The following is a 24,488-nucleotide window of genomic DNA, read 5'->3' on the forward strand; positions in this document are numbered from 1 at the left end:
AAGAATCATAAATACCGTATTTTTAACGGACAGGGCAAAAAAAGGGCTCTATTTTTATGGACTGTTTGGAATTTCGGAACATCTGGCAACTGTGTGATTGCATTCATTAGTGGAATAAGCATGCAAAAGTTTCTCCATATTCATGGTGGGAGAGCCAAATGAAGCTCTGTGGTCTGGATTATAATGGAAAGATTTGCACTTCTTCCATGTTTCGATCCACTTTTGGCTTTGGTCTATAGTACATATGCTAAATACTTACTAAAATACTTTTGCACAAAAGTAGCTCAAAAAAGTTTTTACTCTGCAATTTGCATAGTCCATCTTTCTTCTATTATACTTCCAGTTTAAAAGAATGCAAAATGAAAATATAGATCACTTGTATGCCAAAGGCAAAAGGTTCTTGAAGCCAAGCTTGCTCCAAAAGGGTCATGGCTAGGCTGGGTTTTAATGTATAAGCAATGCTATCAATCACTATAATGTAGATTATAGGTCGTAATACAACGTGGCATCCTCAGTGTCAGGCAAGATAGCTTCTTCAGTGACAACACATAATAAAGAACTTTGTTTAATTTAATAGAGGAGGTATTATAGAAAATTCTCCATAGTGATCATTTATCAGTATAAATGGATAGTTCATCAAATCCTAACAGCACATTGTGTCTGGAGCTGACACTCCTAAACCTCTGGCTGGCTGTTTAAGTCTCTATAAATTTCAGGTAAATGTATGATTGACCTTAACATTCTTTTGCTGACGACTTACAGGGCCTTGATGTGGAATTCATGTTTTAGATTAGCATTGAATTATATGTTTATGGCTTAATTTTACATTCATTAACCATAGATAATTTCAGCACAAATGCAGGGCAGAGGTTTTGGAGGCAAGTTGTAACATTAACGGTTCATAGAAATTACTGCCACTAATATATGACTACAATTATCATATGCTTCCAGATAAAATGAAAGCTTTACTGTGTTACTGGATTCTCTATAGTAACTTTGGGGGGTCTCTCCTCCAAGTTCAAGACCTCACCCAAATTTACATTCTAGGATCGCTTACGGCTAAAATTGGCCACTATATTTACTTTTAAGACATTTGCTGTTTACATGGTTATCTCATTAGGACAGCTCACATAACGGTGCCTAAAAGCCTTAAGCCCCCGTCTCACATAGCGAGATCTCTAGCGAGATTGCTGAAGCATCACCGATTTTGTGATGCAACAGCGATCTCGCTACATGTGACACATAGCGGTGACCGCCCCCCCCGCTGGATATCGCTGATCATGCTCGAATGTCCTGGGCCATTTCTTCATCGTCGGTGTCTCACTGGCCAGCATGCATTGCTGTGTTTGACGCCGACGAGCGACCTCGGTGGGGACGCAGAACTCAGGGACGCAGGCTGGAATAATTCAGAATAGCTGCTGTGTGACAAAGTACTGTGGCACCCCTGAGGCTTCAGTCGCCACAGAGGTACTGCACCTACTCCTAAGGTGTAGTGCCCCACCATCCAGGTAGGCTGGGAACTCCTTTCCGCATTCCAACACCTGCACCCCACACACAGGATAGTTCAGCAGGGACCCATCCATGCTTTATGCTGGAAAGGTCATAGGGTGCCTTTTGTGGTCCCTGGCTTCGTAACACGAGAGGTGCTGGGGAGGCAGGTGGAGTTAGATATAAAAGAGAGGGAAGGTGTAGGATTTCAGGTCAGTCTGGTCAGTCTGGGGTGAGTCCCAGAGAGAGAGCAGGCTGACAGCTGGTCAGCCTGAGAGGAGCTCAAGGCGGAGGAAGGCAGTCAGTTAGGACAGGCTGAGGACTGGTCTTAGTGGAACGAGCTCCTCAGGGAAGGAAGAGAAGGAGAAAGAGACATAGATTGAAGACTACAGATTCCATAAGAGAGATAGAACAGATCGGAACAAAGGAGAATAGAAGGACGGTGGGAAGCAGGTTGAGAAAGAGAGAGAACCCTTCCAGTCCAGAGAGCGCAAAGGCCTGGGCCCGGTCCCCGAGGTTGATTGGAACTTTATGTCCGGCAACAGACACCGGAGGAGTAGTGAGCCACTAACGCCTTGCTCCCATCATAGATTTGGGACACAACAGCAACTGAATAGAGATCCGGGATGTAGTGAGGAGTCCCCAAGCAGGCTACAGCTGTCTGTCATACAAGTAAAGATTAGGAACACCTAGAGAGAGGCATTCCAGGGTAACTAAGTACTGGAGTGCTTCGCACCTAAAGGCGCATTGGAGGAGTCGTTCAGGAAGGTACATGTTGGCAGAGTGTGGAAGGGAGAATCCTATCCTGCCTGGAGGTTGGCTGGAGCCCTGACCTGGAGAACACAGTACGGAGGCAGGCAGTGGTGTGAACTGCAAACAGTGAGTAAAGCTTTGGAACCGCATACTCTGGTGTCCTCCAGTTATTCCAGCACCGCTACATCTGGGTAACATCATCCATACCATTCTGCCCCTCTCCTCATCCATTGCACCTACACTGCCCTGGGACTACAGCTCCACCTGTGGGGAGCTATACCATCTCTGCTGCATCACACCATCAGTCCCAGCGGATCTGTATGCAGCGTTGGCTTACCATCTTACTTGCCAAACACCACGGGTGGCGTCACAAACTATTCATATAAACTTTAACACCATTAACATCACCGTCATTGATATTGGGCGCCCAGGGCCACGGACCGGGTCACCGCTGCTGTGACGCATTCCCGCCTTGACACCGGCCCGGTACCGAGTACTCCACTGCCCTGGGTGTGTGAGAGCAACCCAGTACCAACGATTGCTGAGGTCGTTATAGGGATCTCCATATTGTTGCTGCATAGTTGAAGAGATCTGCCTGTTTTGCAACTTATTAGCGACGCACCAGCGATCCTTACCAGGTCGTATCGTTGTCAGGATCGCTGGTGCGTCGCTATGTGAAACGGGACCCGTAGAGAGGTAACTCTAGCTACGCCTCCCTTCACATGATAGCGCCCAAACGTTAATATCTTATCTAAGCGGGAACAGAATAAGCAACTGCCAGACTCATCAAGCATCAACTTATCTGATTTCAGAAAAGATTTCACGAAAAACTGAATGCACCTCTAGCGCTAGTTGATAGATGATGTCAGTGGAGAGGCAGGAGACCGTACTCATACACATTAGTTGGCCAGCCAGTCCAACTGACATCACTGTATGGGGTCCTTTACCATTCATTTATCCTCTGCAGATACAACTACTGTAGTCCTATTAAACAACACCCATGTGTATGAATGATGGCCTTTTAACTAGTGATGAGTGAGTATACTCGTTGCTCGGGTCTCCCCGAACATGCTTGTGTGGTCTCCTAGTATTTTGGCGTGCTTGGAGATTTAGTTTTCATCACCTCAGCTACATTATTTGCGACTGCTAGATAGCTTGAATACATATGTGGAATGCTTGTTTGTTAGGGAATTCCCACATGTATTCAGCCTGTCTACAAGTCGCAAATCATGCAGCTGAGATGAGGAAAACTACCGTATATACTCGTGTATAAGCCAACCCCTCTAATTTTGCTACAAAAAACTGTGAAAACGTATTGACTCATGTATAAGCCGAGGGTGGTGCTGCACAAGGGTTAATGGTGGTCCAAGAAGATGCTCCATAGATAAAAAACCCATGTATTGCTGCACAAAGGTTAATGGTGGCCCAAGAATATGCTCCATAAATACCCCCCATATGCTACTGCACAAGGGTTAATGCTGGCCCAAGAAGATGCTCCATAAATACCCCCCATATGCTGCTGCACAAGGGTTAATGCTGGCCCAAGAAGATGCTCCATAAATACCCCCCATATATTGCTGCTGACACTGCTGCAATTAAAAAAAAAATGACATACTCACCTCTCGCTGGGGGCCAGGTGCCAGTGTCCTGAGCAGGCGGTGACACTGGCGCGCTATGTGGGCCAGGTGCCGATTTCGCCGCTGGCTTAGGCCCCCGGCACTGGCGATATTTACCGGTCCCCGCTCCATCGCCGTTCTGTCTCCCAGGTCTCTGCAGTGACGTTCAGCAGAGGGCGCAAACTGACTAAGTCATTGCGCCCTCTGCTGAACGTCACAGCCAGAGGACCCAGAGCCCAGAGACAGCGGTGCGCGGCAATGGAACGGGGATAGGTGAATATTGCTCTGCTCCCTGTCATACTCACCCCCTCCTGGTGCACGGTCTTCTCTGCAGCCCCTGCTTCTCCTTTGGTCGTCTTCTTCCTGCGTTCAGCGGTCATGTGGTACCGCTCATTATAGTCATGAATATGCGCGTATTCATGACTTTAATGAATGGTACCACGTAACCCTGAACACAGGCGCAGGAGACCTACGGAGAAGCAGGGACTGCAGAGACATGCCAGGAGGGGTTGAGTATGGTCTCTAACAGCCCAGCTCCCCCTCCCCCTCTGACCCCCGGTATACGACTCGTGTATAACCCGAGAGGGGGACTTTCAGCCTTAAAATATGGGTTGAAAATCTTGGCTTATACTCGAGTATATACGGTAAATCTCCGAGCACGCCAAAATACTCGGAGATCACCTGAGCATGCTCAGGGAGACCCGAGCAACTATGCTACTTGCCCATCACTACTTTTAACACAAAGTTGTAAGAATTATTCACTCTAGTATCTTTCCACACTAATGCCCAACTTATCATCCACCTTCTATCACACTGATGTGCCCCAACAGGAAATATGAAAACAGGATGTCTTCTTAACAGAACTGTTCAGTTTGAGCCACCATCTGGCATCTCTGCTCCCTCTCTTTCTTATTTATATTTTCCTCACTCTCTCCTCTCTTTATCTTTCCTCTCTCTCCCCCTCCTTTTTCGCCTTTCTCTTTCTGTCTTGTCTTCTTCCCCTTCCCCCTCTCTAGTCTCTCTCTATACTCTCATTTCTCCCTGTCCTCTTACCATATTTTCTGTCTCCCTTGCAATCTCCCTCCTCTCTCTTTTTCTGTCCTCTATTTCCTCTTTCTATTCTTCCTCTATCTCTTTTTCCTCTTTCTTTCTCTCCACTTTTTCTCTCACTTTCTCTCCTCTGCCCCTCTCTCCTCTCTCTCTTTATCTCCTCTCTCTTTCTATTCTTGTTCTCTCTCTTTTTCCTTTTTCTCTCCTCTGTTTCTCTTTCTCTCCTCTGTCCCTCTCCCTTTTTCTCCTCTTTTTATTCTTGCTCTCTTTCTCTATCTCTTTTTCCTCTTTCATCTCCCCTCTGTTTTCTCTTTCTCTCCTTTGTCCCGCTCTCTTTCTCTCTGCTTTCTTTCTCTCCTCTCTCTTTCCTCTATTTCTATTCTTGCTCTCTTTCTCTCTTTTCCCTATTTCTTTCTCTCCTGTTTCTCTCATTTTCTCCCCTCTGTCCCTTTCTCTATCCTCTATCTCTTTCCTCTCTTTGTATTCTTGCTCTCTCTTTTTCCTCTCTTTCTCTCCTGTTTCTCTCTCTCTCCTCTGTCCCTTTCCCTTTCTCTCCTCTCTTTGTATTCTTGCTCTCTCTTTTTTCAGCTTTCTTTCTCTCCTCTGTTTTTCTCTCTTTCTCTCCTCTTTCATTCCTCTCTTTTTCCTCTTTCTATTCTTCCTCTCTTTCTCTTTATTTCCTCTCTTTCTCTCCTCTTTTTCTCTCCTCTGTCCCTCTCCCTTTCTCTCCTCTTTCTATTCTTGCTCTCTCTTTCTCTCTTTTTCCTTTCTTTCTCTCCTCTATCTCTTTCACTCCTCTCTTTCCTCTTTCTCTCTTTTTCATCTCTTTCTCTCCTGTTTCTCTCTCTCCACTGTCCCTCTCCCTTTCTCTCCTCTCTCTTTCCTCTCTTTCTAGTCTTGCTCTCTCTTTCTTTCCTCTCTATTTCTCTCCTCTGTTTTTCTCTCTCCTCTTTCCTCTCTTTCTATTCTTGTTCTCTCTTTTTCCTCTTTCTTTCTCTCCTCTGTCCCTCTCGCTTTCTCTCCTCTGTCCCTCTATTTTTCTCTTCTCTCTCTCTTTCTCTCCCCTGTCCTTCCTTCTCTCTTCTCTCCATTCTTTGCTTACAGCTCTGGCCATATGAGAACATTTTCAGTAACCTCTTTCTGCTGATCCTGTTTCAGTCCATGCAGCAAAGCTAACAAATGAACGGAAGAAACAGGAAATGTCAGCTTATTGCGATTATTCTAGTAGACAGGGTGTAATAATTAAAGATTTTTAATATGGTTAGCTACATAAAAATAATTTAATATATGTATATTTTATTTTTAAGTATAATCCAAACCTAGAAAATATATAATTTTCTGATGACACAGTCAAAGCCTCCGAATGATAAACTGATCTGGGGGGTATTTTTCTACTGTTACTAGTTTAAAAGGTGATCCAATATTATGCAAAGTTACCGAATGGAAATCTCTGAATGAACTGATTATTATAATAGGGAAATAGAAGTATATATAATTGCAAGAAGTTCAGTTCTGCCAACCTTTATACCCCATGTTATTAATAAATCATTAAGGTCACACAAGCTGAAACCATGATGAAAAAAAAGGAAAAGTCACAAATTAACTGAGCGCCTAATGTGATTCTATCCAGCCACTTTTTGGAGACTATTTTTACAGTTATAAGATTCAGATATGATCTTTTGGTGACCTCCAGGATTTTTCAGTTTCCTTTTCTTTCTAGAGAAAACAAAAGCCCTGTGTCTTGTGTGGCTTCCTCCAGATGACTTGAGCTGGATTGTAGAAATCATAGCCACATGTTATTTATTGATACTTGCATGGAAAAAACCTAGTTCTTAAGATCTAATCTATTGCGGTGGTAAAAGAAGCCATAATCTGCCAACATTCTACTTGGTTCTTCATGATAAACCTCACATTTAATATCTTGACAGTACCAGAGCTGGGGGATTCAGTTGTTGAATTAAAGGGGTTTTACTGAAACAAAAGTCTTGATAGTGGTTATTTAGTGGCCCCAGGGGGACAAACTGTAATACTGGACAGAGGCACATAAATAATGTTGTGGTATCCCTCTTCATAAATGCCTTCTGCCTGCTGCCAGAGCAAATATCAGCTGATCGGGGAAGGTGCGGGTGTGTGTGGCGGCGCTGTGTGTTGGACCTCCACCTATCTCATATTGATGACCTATCCTACGGCATACTACACTATCAATGTGATACAGCATTTAGCATTATATGTAGTAAGTATTATATATAGTACTGTGCAAAAGTCTTAGGCAGATGCATAAAAAATTCTGTCTTAAGAATGGTTTAAAAAAATTGGTAACAGGTTATTTTTATTAATTAACAAAATGCAAAGTGGATAAATAGAAGAGAAATCTAAATCAAATCAATATTTCATGTGAACAACACCCTTTGCAATACCATCAGGGAGGTGACTGACTGGCTCCAAATTAATTCTGCAGCAAGACAATGACCCCAATCACACAATAAATATAATTAAGAGATATTTTCAGCATAATGAAGAACAAAGAGGTCTGGAAGTGATTATATGGCATCCAATGATCCCTGATCTCAACATTATCATGTCCGTCTGAGATTACATAAAAAAACAGAAGGATTTGCACAAGTCTACATTCACAGAGGATCTGCGGTTAGTTCTCTAAGTTGTTTGGAAAAACCTCCCTGATGAGTTCCTGCAAAAATTGTCTGTTAAAGTGCCTGGAGGAATTGACAGTTTGATGCTATTTTAAAGGCAAAGAGATTTCACACCACATATTGATTTACATACCTCATCAATACATTCACTTTGCATTTTGTGATTTGATAAAGATACTATTAACTATTAACACTTCTATTTTTTTTACAGCATTCTAACTTTACAGTACTTTTTCCACACTTGAGTGTATGACTGTATGTATATATGTCTACAGACAATGCGGGTGCAAGCCTTCCAGGCATATACCAAACCTCAAAAATAGTCCTCAAGATGAAAACAGCACACCAGAAGAATTCCAGTCATAGTGCTATTTATTAGCCCATCTGGCTAGTTGGCCATACAGCGATGTTCCGGTCCTGGGAGTTGTGGACCTTTCTCAAGCAGTGTAACAATGCAAAGTGAGTGCTATTTAACCCCTTAACGACCGCCGATACGCCTTTTAACGGCGGTAATTAAGGCCACTTAAACCACAGCGCCGTTAATTCACGGCGCTGTGGAGAAAGTATATAGTGCCCCCCAGTGTCGGATTTTTTCCGGGGTCTCGGCTGCCGGGGGTAGCCGAGACCCCAGAGAACATGAATCGGGTCGGTTTTTACCGACCCCACTTTTGCGATCGCCGTTATTAACCCTATAACGGCGATCGCAAAAAAAAACAACACAATTTTGCATTTAATTTCTCTTTCCTCTGATGTGATCGCACATCAGAGGAGAGAGAAATAGGGTCCTGGATTCCCCCCCTGTACCTCCCGGTGGTCCTGGATTCCCTCCCGGTGGTCCTCTGTCCCGCCGGCATCCTCCGGTGGGCGGCACCATCTTGGATCCAGAAGAAAATGGCGGCGCCCGCCACGAATCTGCCGGCTGGCAAATCCATTTTGATCACTATGATAAATTATCATAGTGATCAAAATAAAAAAATAATAAATAATCCCCCCGTTTATCACCCCCTTAGTTAGGCAAACATATTGAAATAAAGAAAATATATTTTTTTTCATTTTTCCATTAGGGTTAGGGCTAGGGCTAGGGTTAGGATTGGAATTAGGGTTAGGGTTGGGGTTAGGGTTAGGGCTAGAATTAGGGTTGGAACTAGGGTTAGGGTTTGAATTAGGGTTAGGGTTAGAATTAGGGTTAGGGTTAGAATTAGGGTTAGGGCGAATTAGGATTAGGGTTAGAATTAGGATTAAGGATTAGGGTTGGGATTAGGGTTAGGGGTGTGTTGAGATTAGGGTTGGAGCAAGAATTGAGGGGTTTCCAACTTTGGGGGTCTAATTTCTCCTGTTACCCTTGGGAAAATAAAAAAATTGGGGGCTAAAAAAAATCACTTGTGGAAAACAAAAAGACTTTTTTATTTTTACGGCTCTGCGTTATAAACTTCTGTGAAGCACTTGGGGGTTCAAAGTGTTCACCACACATCTAGATAAGCTCCTTGGGGGGTCTAATTTCCAAAATGGGATCACTTGTGGGGGTTTATACTGTTTAGGCACATCAGGGGTTCTGCAAACGCAACATGACGCCTGCACACCATTCCATCAAACGCTGCATTCCAAAATGGCACTACTTCTCTTCCGAGCTCTCCCATGTGCCCAAACAGTGGTTCCCCTCCCACAAATGGGGTATCAGCATACTCGGGACAAATTGCACAACAATTTTGGGGGTCCAATTTCTCCTGTTACCCTTTGGAAAATAAAAAAGAGCGGGCTAAAAATCATTTTTGAGGAAAAAAAATGATTTTTTATTTTCTCGGCTCTGCGTTTATAAACTTCTGTGAAGCACTTGGGGGTTCAAAGTGCTCACCAAATATCTAGCTAAGCTCCTTCGGGGGTCTAGTTTCCAAGATGGAGTTGTGGGGGGTTTATACTGTTTAGGCACATCAAGGGCTCTGTAAACGCAACATGACGCCTGCAGACCATTCCATCAAAGTCTGCATTCCAAAATGGCGCTCCTTCCCTTCCGAGCTCTCCCATGCGCACAAACAGTGGTTCCCCCCCACATATGGGGTATCATCATACTCAGGACAACTTGCACAACAACTTTTGTTGTCCAATTTCTCCTGTTACCCTTGAGAAAATAAAACATAGCGGGCTAAATTATCATTTTTGAAGAAAAAAAAGGGATTATTTTATTTTCACTTCTCTGCGTTATAAACTTCTGTGAAGCACTTGGGGGTTCAAAGTGCTCACCACATATCTAGATAAGTTCCTTAAGGGGTCTAGTTTCCAAAATAGTGTCACTTGTGGGGGTTTTTCACTTTTTAGGCACACCAGGGGATCTCCAAAAGCGACATGGCGTCCAATCTCAATTCCAGCCAATTCTGCAGTGAAAAAGTCAAACAGTACTCCTTCACTTCTGAGCTCTGCCATGCGCCAAAAAAGTGGATTACTCCCACATATGGGGTATCAGCATACTCAGGACAAATCGCACAACAATGGTGGGTGTATGATTTCTCCTGTTACCCTTGTAAAAATAAAAATTTGGGGGCAAAATATCATTTTTGTGGAAAAAAAATGATTTTTTATTTTCACAGCTCTACGTTATAAACTTCTGTGAAGCACTTAAAGGTTCAAAGTGCTCACCACACATCTAGAAAAGTTCCTTAATGGGTCTAGTTTCCAAAATGGGGTCACTTGTTGGGAGTTTCCACTGTTTAGGAACATTAGGGGCTCTCCAAACGCAATATGGCATCCGATCTCAATTCCAGCCAATTCTGCGTTGAAAAAGTCAAACGGCGCTCCCTCCCTTGCGAGCTCTGCTGTGCACTGAAAAAGTGGTTTACCCCCACATTTTGGGTATCAGCTTATTCAGGAGAAATTGCACAACAAATTTTGAGGTTCATTTTCTCTTTTAACACTTGTGAAAATAAAAAAAATTGGTTCTGAACTAAATTTTTTGCAAAAAAAGTTAAATGTTAATTTTTTCCTTCCACATTGCTTTAGTTCCTGTGAAGCACATAAAGTGTTAATAAACTTCTTGAGTGTGGTTTTGAGCACCTTGAGGGGTCTAGTTTTTAGAATGGTGTCACTTGTGAGTATTTTCTGTCATGTACACCCCTCAAAATGACTTTAAGGCTGTGTACCCACGTAGCGATTTTTAAGCGTTTTTGCCCCGATTTTTGGAGCGAAAACGCAGCGAAAACTTTTAAAAATCGTGTACAGAACGCCCCCATGCATTCCTATGGCATTCTGCACATGCTAGGCTAATGCTGCGCTTTTTTCCACGGCGGAATCGCATCGCGGAAAAAATCGCAGCATGCTCATTCTTTTGTGCGGAATCGCAAAGAATTGCCGCGATTCCGCACCCATAGGAAAGCATGAGAATCGCTTACTTCCCGCATGTGGCTATGCCCACCATGCGGGAAGTTAAGCATCTCATGTGCGGTTGGTACCCACGGTGTGGAGGAGAGGAGACTGTCCTCCAGGCCCTGGGTACCATACCCCTGTAAAAAAAAGAATAAAAAATAAAAAATCGGGGTATATTTACCTTCCGATGTCCTGCACTGCATTCCCGGCCTAGCGTTCCCAGTAATGCCTTGCGGCAACGCCCTGTAATGACGTAGTCTCGCGTGACTCTAGCGGTCTCGCGAGATCGCTATAGCAACGCGAGACTACGTCATCACAGGTCTCGCAAGGCATTACTGGGAACGCTGTGGCCCGGGAATGCAGCGCGGGACGCCGGAAGGTAAATATACCCCGATTTTTTTATTTTTTTTAGCATTTTAACATTCTATCTTTTACTATTGAGGCCGCATAGGCGGCCTCAATAGTAAAAACCTGGTCACACTTGTCAAACACTATGTTTGACGAGTGTGACCAACCTGTCAATCACTTTCCAAGCGATGCTTCAAATCGCTTGGAAAGTGCTTGAATATCGCACGCGAAAAACGCGGCAAAATCGCGATCATAATCGCGGTAAAATCGCGGTGAAATCGCGCGGAGAAAAACGCGCGATTTCTGGTAAGGAGTCTGGTTTTTAGTGAGCATTTTAAAACGCTACGTGGGCACATAGCCTAAATATGATGTGGTCTCTAAAAAAAAAAAATGGTTTTGTAATTTTTGTTGTGAAAATGAGAAATCACTAGTCCACTTTTAACCCTTATAACTTCCTAACAAAAAAAATTTTGTTTCCAAAATTGTGCTGATGTAAAGTAGACATGTGGGAAATGTTATTTATTAAGAAATGTGTGTGATACATCTCTCTGATTTAAGGGCATAAAAGTTTTAAAATTACAAAATTTTCAAAATTTTCGCCATATTTCTGTTTTTTTTCATAAATAAACACAAGACATATCAAAGAATTTTTACCATTAACATGAAGTACAATATGTCATAAAAAAAACAATCTCAGAATCAGCGGGATTCGTTAAAGCGCTCCAGAGTTATAACCTCATAAAGTGACAGTGGTCAGAATTGTAAAAATTGGCCTCGTCATTAAGCTGCAAACTGGCTCTGTCAATAAGGGGTTAAAGCTCACCAATCATACAGGTATTTACAAACAATTAGATAATGTACATTGTGCAATACATAGTTCTACAAAACATGAATAACAATCAAAAAGTGCATTTATAGTGCAATGTGCAAAAGTGCCTCAATCGGTGGAAAGATATTAATCTCCACTTAAACACCATTAATATCTAGTAATGTCCTAGAATATCAAATCAGCGGCAGCTGTATTAAGATATAAATGAGCATGACTCACCCCATACTAACCATTGTAATGGCGCCATGTATCGGCGTCTCACACTGCGCAGTGCGCAGGACCGGAAGTCCAGCATGTAAGCATCACATTAATCCCACTCATGCGCACTAGCACACTATCAGTGTCGTCTCCATCTTTAATGGGGGAAAGAAATCCAGCACACGTCTGTGTGCATCTTTTGTTTGATAAAGAATAACGTCATCTGATATAATTCAGATATATGTGCCAGTGCGCATGAGTGGGATTAATGTGATGCTTACATGCTGGACTTCCGGTCCTGCGCAATGCGCAGTGTGAGACGCCGATACATGGCGCCATTACAATGGTTGCTATGGGGTGAGTCATGCTCATTTATATGTTAATACAGCTGCCGCTGATTTGAAATTATAGGACATTACTAGATACTAATGGTGTTTAAGCGGAGATTAATATCTTTTCACCGATTGAGGCACTTTTGCACATTGCACTATAAATGCATTTTTTGATTGTTATTCATGTTTTGTAGAAATATGTATTGCACAATGTTCATTATCTAATTGTTTGTAAATACCTGTATGATTGGTGAGCTTTAAATAGCACTCACTTTGCATTGTTACACTGCTTGAGAAAGGTCCACAACTCCCAGGACCGAAACGTCGCTGTATGGGCAACTAGCCAGATGGGCTAATAAATAGCACTTTGACTGGAATTCTTTTGGTGTGCTGCTTTCATCTTGAGGAATATATATATATATATATATATATATATAGTATATATGTGTATATATACAGAAGGGAAAATACGTATTTGATACACTGCCGATTTTGCAAGTTTTCCCACCTACATAGAATATAGAGGTCTGTAATTTTTATTTTAGGTACACTCCAACTGTGAAACACAGAATCTGAAAGTAAAAATTTTAATTTTTAATTTAAAAAATTTACATAATTAAATTGCAATTTATTGCATGCAATAAGTATTTAATCACCTACCAACCAGCAAAAATTCTTGCTCTCACAGACCTGTTAGTTTTTCTTTAAGAAACCCTCCTACTCTGCACTCATTACCTGTATTAATTGCACATGTTTGAATTTGTTGCCTGTATAAAATACACCTGTCCTCACACTTAATCAATCACATTCCACCCATTTCCACCATGGCCAAGACCAAAGAGCTGTCTAAGGACACCGGGGACAAAATTGTAGACGTGCACAAGGCTGGGATGGACTACAGGACAGTAAGCAAGCAGCTTGGTAAGAAGGTGACAACTGTTGGCACAATTATTAGAAAATGGAAGACAAACAAGATCACTGTCAATCTTCCTCGGTCAGGGGCTCCATGCAAGATCTCACCTTTAGGGGTAAGGCTGATCTGAGAATAGTAAGGAATTAGCCCAGGACTACATGGGAGGACCTGATCAATAACCTGTAGAGAGCTGGGACCAAAATCTAAAACATTACCATTAGAAACACACTACGCTGTCATAGATTAAAATCCTGCATGGTTTGCAAGGTCCCCCTGCTCACCCCAGCACCTGTCCAGGCCCATTTGAAGTTTGCCAGTGACCATTTGGATAATCCAGAGGAGGCATGGGGGAAGGTCATGTGGTCAGATTAGACCAAAATAGAACTTTTCGGAATCAACTCCACTCGCCGTGTTTGGAGGAAGATGGATGAGTACAACCCCAAGGACACCGTCCCAACCGTGAAGTATGGTGGGGGAAACATCATAATACGGGGGTGCTTTTCTGCAAAGAGGACAGTACGAATGCACTGTATTGAAAGGGAATCTGTCATCTCATTTTTGGCTTATCAGATAAAAATATCATTGTATTGAGTGTTTTCTATACATTTCTCACCTAGTTTTGAATTCCCCTGACTCCCCATGTATCACCCAAAAATACATTTTATCTTTCACCCATGCTGTATGTAAATTAGTTGGGTCTGGTCTGATGAGCAGTGTTTTTGCTCTTTCTCTCCACCCCTCTTTGGCCGCTGTATGCAATATTTCAGGTAATTTCCGTAGTTCTTTTCCATATTTTGCGCGTGTGCATTGCAATCCCCACTCGTGCATGCGCAGTATGCTTTGCCCAACTGCGGGCAAAGCCAGAAAAACTAGTTCGCATGCACCGGAAGTACTATGTCCCGGAAGTATTTCGCTGCCATTTCTGTGTTCCGGGACATAGTTCACCGGCGCATGCACACTAATACTTTTGGGAGCAGTGGGGAGGGAGTCAACCTTCTCCTTGTTCTCCTGTCGCTTTCCCACCAAATCTCTCCCGTTCCTGCACTCCGGTTCCTTTTATCTCCCCCATGTCACCTGCTGTCCAGTGTAAAGGTCCTCCCCTCCCAGAAGAACCATCGCCTGGCAGCAGTGGTGACAGTCCCGATAGTTCCGGCCCCAAAGTGTACTGGAAACCGGTGACTCTGTCCCGGCTCATCTTCTTACACCCCCCCTCTTTTCACTTGCCATTCCACGGGCGAGGCATCTTGAGAAACATTAGACCGTTGCTCGACTGTCTTAGCGACTTGTTGCCAAATGATCTGATTCTGGTTGTTACGATTGGGGGGTTGTCCAGCTGTTGTGCGTTCGGAGCGACATAGATTGGAAGGAATAGTGGAGTCTTCTAGTGGAGGCAAAGTTGGATCTGTACCTGCTGTAATGTTTTCTTCCTGGGTCCCAGAGCCCTGACTAACAGATTTATTCTCAGATGGCTGCTCAGGACTTTCTTCTTCTTCATCTTCTCCTGTCATGGGGGGCACCGTTCCAGAACCTCAGGTGTTTCTTCTTCTTGCATGGGGTCCTTTGAGAGGCATGGCCAGAGCATACCTCTATGCACCAATCTAGGGGGAGCATTCTTTTCTCCTTCTGGACAAATCTTGTATACGGGTCCTTCTGTACCGACCCGATGCTTCACTCTGTACGGCCTACTCTCCCACAGATTTTCCAGCTTGTCCCGTGAACATTTCTTCCGCACCAACACTCCATAACCAACCTGAAGATTTGTCCCCCGCAGAAGGAACTTCTCGGGGTGCTCCAACTCCCAGTGCCGAGTCTGTACTAGACAATGTAGAGTCTGCAAATGGTGGCGATGTTCTCGGACCCAGGTAGACACCCCTGTCCATGGGTAGTCCTCCCCTGGATCCAGCTCCAGTTCTGTGACTTCTTTCCCTGTTCGGCCGAACAACAAGGAGTAGGGCGTGTTACCAGTGGTTTGATGGACTCGATTGTTGTAGATCCATATGAGTTCAGACACATACTCCGGCCACCTAGCTTTCCTCTCATCTTCCAGGGTCCTGAGCATCAGGATTAGAGTACGGTTAAACGGCTCACAGACCCCATTTCCCTGAGGGTGGTCCTTTTGTTTGAGACCTGTCAAACTGATAGATCTGTTGTAACTCATCCATTACTCTTCCCAAGAAACAGGCTCCTTGACCAGAATGGATCCGCTGTGGGCATCCATAGCCCTGAATAAAATTTTTACAGATGGCATGTGCAGTGGACTCAGCCATTTGGTCCCGGGTGGGAGTCACCACCACAAACTTTGTGAAGTGATCTACCATCACTAGACAGTGGTCGTATCCTTGGTGGGCCGGCCCGATGGTCAAATAGTCAATGGTCAACAGCTCCAGGCGGGCTGATGTCACTATAGTTTGAGTAGGAGCTCTTTGTTCTGGGGATTTGGCCAACTCACAGGCCTGACAGAGTCTGCAAGCCTCTTCAACCGCTGTTCTTAGCCGAGGGTGGCAGACAAACTGCTGTAGCCACTGGAAAGTTTTTTCAAGGCCAAAGTGAGCCCCCTTTTCGTGAGCTTCAGTGGCCACTGTAGACAGCACTGTCTCTGGAATCACCACCTGCCATGAGGCTCCCAACTCCTTTTGCAATTGAACCTTCCAATATAACAGCCCGTTTCTCATCTGGAGGCACTCCCACTGACGGAGTATCTTCAGTGCTTCTGGAGTCAGAGTACTCTGCTGTTCCTGACTAGGCAGCTTCTTCAGTGACACCCATTGTCTATACAGAGCAAGTTCACGATCTTCCTGCTGCAACCGTACCCACTCATCCCAACATCTTCCCAACACTCCTTCATGATGGGGGGCCCGTATCTGGTCCAGCATGGCCGCCATCGTCACAGAGGTCTTCTGGAACCGAGGAACATCCTCCCCCTCCAGCATCTCATCTTTACTCTTTCCAGGGCGTCGGCGTGGGTGTTCTCCGCCCCCCCTCCTGTAAGCGATTCTGTAAATTTTGCCATCTGGGCCACACACTGCTGTTCCAGGGTCCCTAACTTGGCATTCTCCAGATGCACTAATGGATTATTATGGGTGCGCACCAGCACCTCCGAGCCGGACAGGTATTCTGTGAATTTCTCCGTCATGGCCCACACCAGCGTCAGCAATTCCAGCTTGAAGAAACTGTAGTTGTTCGAGTTGCGCTCGAAATCGTGAAGGGACCATCTAGCATAGGCAATCACCCTCTCTTTCCCATCCTGCAAATGTGACAACACAGCCCAAGTCTGTGCAAGCTTCCGTCAAGCTTCGGACAAAGTTCTTCACGAAGTGACGATAGTACCCTGTCAGTCCCTGGAACGTTCAGACATATTTTATGGTCTCCGGGGTTGGCCAGTCCTGAATCACCGTGATTTTCTCCCGTGACGGCTTCACTCCCTCGGCAGAAATGACATGACCTAGGTACTCGATTTGGGTCTGGAACAAGTAGCATTTCTGGGGTTTCACCTTCAGCCCATACTTCTGCAAATGGCTCAGCACTTGCTTTAATCTCTTCAGGTGGTCTTCAAACGAGGCAGCACATGCTATGATGTCATCCAGGTAAATGAGTGTGGCCTCAAAGGCACCTCTCCATCAGTCGTTGGAACGTACCGGGGGGCATTGGCCAAGCCAAATGGTATCCTGTTGAATTCAAAGAGGCCCATAGGTAGTATAAAATCATAGTTAATTACCATTAGCAGTATTTGTCTGAGCCCATGACGGCACCACAGAGAGAGGGGATCCGCCCCACGGGGACAGGAAACCTACAGATAAAAAGGCGGTACCTCTCTCCCACATCAGTTGTTTTACAGAACATTAACGGAACTTCAGCCTAATACTAACACAACTTTAAGAAAAAATTTCTATAATTAATACTGCGTAGAGGAGACACCACGTGACTTTTTGACTAAACTGTATTTACAATAAGTGCGCACCCCACGCGTGTAGGGAGGGAATATACGGGTGCTGTCATGGGCTCAGAGAAATACTGTTAATGGTAAGTAACTACAATTTTCTCTTTCCCCCATGATGGCACCACGAAGAGAATTGCAGAGACTATCTATTAGGGGGGGACCACTGCCTCCAGCACCCTTCTACCAAAGGTTACATCTGAGGAGGTGGCTAGGTCCAGCTGATAGTGGTTAAAGAAAGTCGAAGGAGAGGACCAAGTGGCGGCTCTACATATCTGTTCAATGGAGACGCATGCACTCTCTGTCCAGGAAGTCAACACCGCTCTTGTGGAATGGGCCGTTATTCTGCCTGGAATGTCCGCACCCTGTGACGAGTACGACAAGGTGATGGCATCTCTTATCCACCTGGCCAGCGTGCTCTTTGATGCCTTTCGCCCTTTCTTTGGCCCCTGGAAGCAGACAAAAAGAGACCTATCCTTCCTACACTCCCTGGTGGCTGCTAGGTATCCAATTAGGCATCTCCTGACATCTAATGTGTGTAGGGTCTCTTCTGCCTTGTTTTTGGGATTGGGGAGGGAGATTTCTTGACTTCTGTGGAATCGAGACGCTACCTTCGGCAGATAGGCTGGGTCTGTCCTAAGTACCACCCTGTCATCCAGGATCTGTGTAAATGGAGGGAAGGCTGACAGGGCCTAGATGTCACTAATTCTACTGGACGATGTGAGGGCTATCAAGAGGGAGGTCTTGAGAGATATTAATTTTAGCGGAGCTTCTTGCAAAGGCTCAAAGGGAGGCTTGGTCAGGGCTGAGAGCACCAAGTTTACATCCCAGGGAGGAGTGTTTAGAGAAGGCATGGGCCTGGATCTACCTGCTGCCTAAATGAACCTGGAAACCCAATGGTTCCCTGCCAAGTCATAGTTGTATAGGGCCCCTAGGGCCACCATATGAACCTTCAATTTGCTGGTAGCCAGTCCTTGTTCTAGCCCCTTCTGCAGGAACTCGAGAATCTTAGATAGAGGTACATTCCCACCCGAGCCTGCCCCTGATACCGAAAGGAACTTCCTCAAGATCCTACTGTACAATCTAGTGGTTACCGGTTTTCTGCTCCGTAGGAGAGTAGATAGTAAATTTTTGGAGAAGCCCCTGTTGTTTAACAGAGCCCTTTCAAATTCCAGGCCGTCATATGTATGGACATTCTCCTCAGCCAAGAGAACCAAGTCCTTCTTGGTCAGAAGGGAGCTATTACGATCACCCTTGCTTTGTCCTCCCGAATCTTCCTCAGAACTGATGGAATTAAGGCTATTGGTGGGAACGCATATGCGAGGGGAAAGTGCCAGGGGATCATAAGGGCATCCAGGGCTATTGGGTTCCCCGATGGGTCTATGGAGCAGAAGGTTTTCACCTTCCGATTCGTCTTGTTGGCAAATAGGTCTATGTTGGGTTTCCCCCATAGCTTCGTGATCTGATTGAAAATTCCCTGGTTCAACTCCCACTCGCCCTGTCTCAGTTGTGTGCGACTTAGGAAGTCCGCCGTCACATTGTCTGACCCTTTTATGTGTAATGCTGTCAGTGAGCCTAAATTTCTTGCTCCGAAAGCGTTTGAAGGGGTATTTAGATGGGTTAGGGAAAGACTTCTTTTTGTCCCCTGCTTTTTCAAGTATATCGTCCAGTTTGGGTCCGAAAAGGAATTCCCCTTCACAGGGAATGGAGCAGAGTTTTGTTTTCGTTTGCAGGTCTCCTGTCCAGCACTTGAGCCATAGAGCCCTTTCTGGCTGTGTTCGAGAATGAGGCTGCCCTGGCTGTCAACCTGATCGAATCCGCGGATGCGTCCGCCAGAAACGCCGCCGCTCCTCTCATTAACGAGACAGAGTTTAGGATTGTGCCCCTTGGGGTTTTGTTCTTTAGTTGGTTGTCCAGCTGATCCAGGCACACCATCAGGGCTCTAGCTGTGCAGGTTGCAGCTATAGCGGGTTTTAGTCCTCCTCCTGCTGCCTCCCAAGCTCCTTTTAGGAATGTATCCGCTTTTTTGTCCATGGGGTCTTTCAGTGTCCCCATGTCCTCAAAGGGCAGAGAGAATTTTTTGGAGGCTTTCGCCATGGCCACATCCACCTTCGGTGCTTTGTCTCACAATGAGCAGCTTGGCTCCTCAGAGGGATATTTCGTTTTTGATGCTAGGAGGCCCTTTTTCTCTGGCCTTTTCCACTTCCTCTGTATAAGCGCCTGGATTTTATCATTCATGGGAAAAGACCTCCTCTTCTTCTGCTCTAACCCGCTGAACATGGCATCCTGAATGGTTCTTTTGGGCCTGGTGTCTACTAGTCCCATAGTGGTTCTGATTGCCTTTATTAGGTTGTCCGTTTCCTCTATAGGGAAACAGCTGCGACCCTCTTCCGCAGAGTATGATTAGTCGGATGAAGTGCTATCCGTGCCTGATGAAGACGATTCGCTCTCCCTATCACTATGATCTGACTCAGGCTCCTTTCTTTTAGGCTTCTTATGCTTTTTGCTTTTTCCCTGAAGGGTTTTGAAGGTGTTTTCTACTTGGTGGACAATTAGGGCTCTAAGGTCAGAAGCGAACCCTGGGGATTCCTTGCATATTGTATGTTCAATGCAGGATTGGCAGAGCCTCTTCCCCCACGCTGTGGGGAGCTCCTCCTTGCATAGTGGGCAAATATTGTGGTTGGCCTCCTGCGTACACTTCTTCCCCTATAAGAGGAGGACAGGCCCTAATATATACGCTCACGTAGTCCACTTACCCATCAGACCAAAGAAGGATACGGAATCAGAAGTAGGCCCCGGCTCTGCTCGCGGTTTGTCTTTTGGGACCCCTGTCCCACCAGACCCTTTGCTGCACCGGGACTCCGAGCGGCTGCTGCTGCTGTGTCGCTGTGCCTGGTCCTTGGCATCCTTCTTGTGGTGCTGCTGCGGTGATTTCCACGTTTGCTGCTGGTGTCCTGTGTCAGAGGACACGTCTAGCAGCTGTTGCTCTTCTGGAGGCTCGGAACTCATGGTGTCAGATACAGGCAGCGCTGTTCTCCCTGTGCGCTTTTAATCAAGCGGGGGGGCATTTTTTTCTTTTTTTTTCCTCTCCCCCCGGTTTCAGTGACACCTGTGCATCTCCAATCGGCTCCCAGAGATGCTTTGCGCCGTCCACGTCATCCGGTGGCGCCCACCCCCCCGAGCGCGCGCACTGGCCCGGCCTACCCAGAGATACCTTGCGGCGTGTGACATCGCTTAGGCCAAGCCCCACGCGTGCGCACTGTCGCCGCCACCGGCTCCCAATGGTGCATTTGGCTTTTCCCAGTGCAGACAGAGATTCCTCAATCTGGGGTAGGGGGTATGAGTCCTTCATGGTGCAGGCGTTGAGTTTGCGGTAATCCACACAGAACCTCAGTGTCCCTTCCTTCTTCCACACCAGCACAATGGGAGCTGCCCAATGGACTCTTGCTCTCCCTAATGACGCCCGCCTGTAGCATGTGACCGAACATCTCTCTCACTTCCTGATATAACTGACGGGGAATTTGCCGGTACCGTTCTCGAATGGGTGCTGTATCCCCCCTTGGTATCTCATGAATGATCGCTGTGGTGCAGCCAAAGTCATCCTCATGATTCGCAAAAACTGTTTGCTATCGCCCCAGTAACGCTTCCACTTGTACCTGGGTGGGCGTGAGTCCAGGTAATTCAGCGTGCATCTGTTCCAGTATGCGCTGACCCTCTTGGATGTACTGAGGTTCGGCTGTCAGAGAAGTGGTAACTTTTACCGACCACGGGTCTTCTGGATTTACTGCCAGCTGTATAACCTGAGGCGGTATGATTTCTTCGGGCATGCCCACTACCTGCGCCACTCCACCCCTATGTGGGATGACAATCTCCTGATCCATCAAATTTACGCAACGTACCAGCACTGTCCCTTCTCATACCACGGCCAGTGTTCGGGCCACTAAGAGTCCTGCGGGCAATTGTTCCATTACCAAGGGTTCCAATTTACTTCCACCCCCTCCAGCGGGGCATGTGCTCGGATGGAAAGGGTCAGTACGGTCTGTCCTGGTGGTAGGGTGAGTTGAGTGGAGGCCAGCACAACCACTTTTCCTATTTTCCTAATGTTTCCCCCTGACTAGAGACCTCCTGAACCCGAGCTGTACGAATTAACTGTTGAAACACGTGTCGCTGGGGGGTGTACGGACTCCATTGTTTTAAGGACAAATGAGAAGGTTTATCGCTGAGCAGTTTTCCAAACTCTTTCAGGATATTCATGGTATGACCATGGCCGGCCACCCCCAGGGTCAGCACAATACCTCTCCATCCAAGATCCATCTTGCACAAGGAGACCTGCATCCACACCACCGCTGCGACCAGGATGGGCAGGTGGTTTGCCACTGTCAGTTTTACTACCGGGTCCCACTCAGGCCAGAGAGTCTCTGGGAAGTGTTGGCAAAAATACGCTTTGAGCATCATGGTCACTTGAGACCCAGTATCCACCAGGCAACGTGTGGCCCGCCCATCAGACTCAGCCCAGACAAGCGGGCATGTAGACACCAGATTTGTGGGACTTTCACTACTCCTTCCTTTCCATTCTGGCTCCGGGCAATGTCCCCTGGGCTCAAAGCCCTGTAATTTAACAGAAGACATGGCCGGGGCGCGGCCCGGCATGGCCATCTGTCTTACTTCTCCGCAGTTATATCAAGCGAATTGCCTCTGTCGGCGGAACCTTCTCGCCTCGTAATGGGCTTCTGCTTCACCTTGGCCCCCAGCTGCGTGCTGACCGGCTTCAACTTTCTCCTTCACCTGAGCCAACTCCCCTTGAATACTTGAATATTCAACAGCTCTTTTCTCATCTCTTTAACCCATTGGGGCTCAGCAACTATCTTCACTGCTGCTTCACCACTCTGGACCTTACCTACCGGGACCATCACCCCCTGCTCCTGTTTACGTGATCGGTCCTGTTTGCCTATATCAGTAAAAGTGATACGAGGGTCCGTCTGCACCCGCTCTCTCAGGTTCTGCTTGGTCAGGGCATAACGCAGGCCAGTCACCAAAAAGTCACGCAACATGACATCTGTTGGCCCTATTCCCACTCCGTCCTTTCTAGCAATGGCAGTGTGCAACTCTTGCAGTGCATTTATATATTGTGTAACAGTCTCCCCCTCTCTTTGCATATGGCTAAACAGGCGAGTCCTCAGTTCCCCTACGTCAGTGGGGTCCCCATGGGTCGCCTCTAAGATTTGGAGTACTTTAGCAAATGTATCACAGACTCAGGGGTACACAACATCACAGAGTCTCGAGCCTCTCCATCCAAAGCCATAATGGCCACCTCGAGCGTGGGGTCATAGGGTGCATTCTCATCATATCTCTCATGCGCTCCATCCAACTCCACAACATAGTTTTGGACCCCGTGAATTTAGGCAAGTTACTCAGCATGGCCCCCAGGGAGATATTGGTTCTGGGCCCAGCTGCCTGTTCTGCCACCTCCGTGCTATTAGACTGCATCCTGCCGACTACGCTAAAATGGAAGAGGCACTGAAAAAAAGATTTGTTGGATGCAGTGAAGCGCCGGAGGCAGAGAAGGGGTTAACAGAATTTACTAGAACAAGTTATTTACATACAAGGAATACTCCACACAGGGAGATGAGATCAGACACGGCAACAACATGATTTGCATACAGACACAATATTTGAGAAGGTGTGCGAAAAAAAAACTTATCACTTGCAGTTCTTGTTGGGGAAAGGCTGGACTATCTCCCGCCGGCGTCGTAAGTCGTGGACAATGTCTCTGGCTCTGTTACGAAGAAACGAAAAGCACTGTCTCCAGACAGTGCCAATTTATCCGGTCCCAATTGGCTTAAGTGCGCTGGAACGTAGAAACAGTCTCTCTTGTGGATTCCTCTGGAATGGCGCGGAACACAGGCCGCATGCACGCTTGCAGGCCGCGGCAGCCTGCAAACCTCTGAAGTAGTCTCTAGAAATGGAACAAGTCAGGTTGTCTCTCAATGAGAGTGGGAAGGAGCCATCCAGCAAGGTAGGGTTCGAGGGCTGCTCAGTAGGGACGCAGTCAGTTTGCAAGTCAGAGTGCTGGGGGATGGATGATGTGAAGTTCGCAGTCGGAGCAGTGGGGTGGGAGTCAACCTTCTCCTTGTTCTCCTGTTACTTTCCCGCCAAATCTCTCCCGTTCCCGCACTCAGTCCCTTTTTTATATCCCCCATGCCCCTGCTGTCCAGTGCAAAGGTCCTCCCCACCCGAAGAACTTTCCCACGGCAACAGTGGTGACAGTCTTGATAGTTCCGGCCACAAAGTTTACCGGAAACCGCTGACTCTGTCCCGGCTCATCTTCTTACATCTGTAGGGAGGAGTGGGACAAATTCCTTGCTGCAGTGTCTGTTAAGATTCTGTCTCTAACAGTTGAAGCGTACCCATGATAAAAATTCCAGACCTCTCTATTCCTTGTAGGTGGAAAAACTTGCAAAAACGTCAGTGTGTCAAATACTTATTTCCCCCACTGTACGTGTGTGTGTGTATTATGGTGTATACACATCAGCTCTCACTACATTAATAATGCATAGATGAGTGGCATAGTTGTCTTATATACAGATGTCTTTTACAACATGAGCTAGTTTTATTATCCCTATTATTGTAACATTTTTTATTCTTGTTTTAAGGAAGAGATGCCCTTATATATATCTCATTAAATAAAAGTATGGAGGCAAGCTGCGAGGAAAAGCGAGAACTTTTGGAATTTGTGCAGTTTACAAAGGTAAGTATTTTACAATATTTGTTGCAGATATTGTGACCTAAGCTGAGTTTATAAAAACAAAATATATTTGTATCATGTCAGTATAGAGCAGGGGTCATCTATCTAGTCTTGAAAATAAGCAAACATCAGTGTGAAATTTAGCAAAAATGTGAGTATAAATATACAATAAGATTTAATGAAATCTTCAGTTGTTTTTCTTAAATGTAATGCTAGGCACAGTAGTAAATAACAGAAGCAGGAGCACAAAATGAGCAGAACATTTTGTGCATGGAAC

At 45.8% G+C, this 24,488-nt stretch overlaps 1 protein-coding gene across 1 annotated transcript in view; it reads left to right on the plus strand.

The window, feature by feature from the left end:
* The window catches only part of CPED1 (cadherin like and PC-esterase domain containing 1), a 600,308-nt gene that overhangs the window by 86,137 nt on the left and 489,683 nt on the right, over nt 1-24,488 (plus strand). Inside the window, exon 3 of the mRNA XM_073573371.1 lies at nt 24,120-24,214. Coding sequence (XP_073429472.1) covers nt 24,120-24,214 — 95 coding nt within the window. The remainder of the gene's footprint in view (nt 1-24,119; nt 24,215-24,488) is intronic.

The sequence above is a fragment of the Dendrobates tinctorius genome, unplaced genomic scaffold, assembly GCF_039654945.1.
Source record: "Dendrobates tinctorius isolate UK_male_01 unplaced genomic scaffold, ASM3965494v1 ptg000035l, whole genome shotgun sequence".
Classification (NCBI taxonomy): Eukaryota; Metazoa; Chordata; class Amphibia; order Anura; family Dendrobatidae; genus Dendrobates; species Dendrobates tinctorius.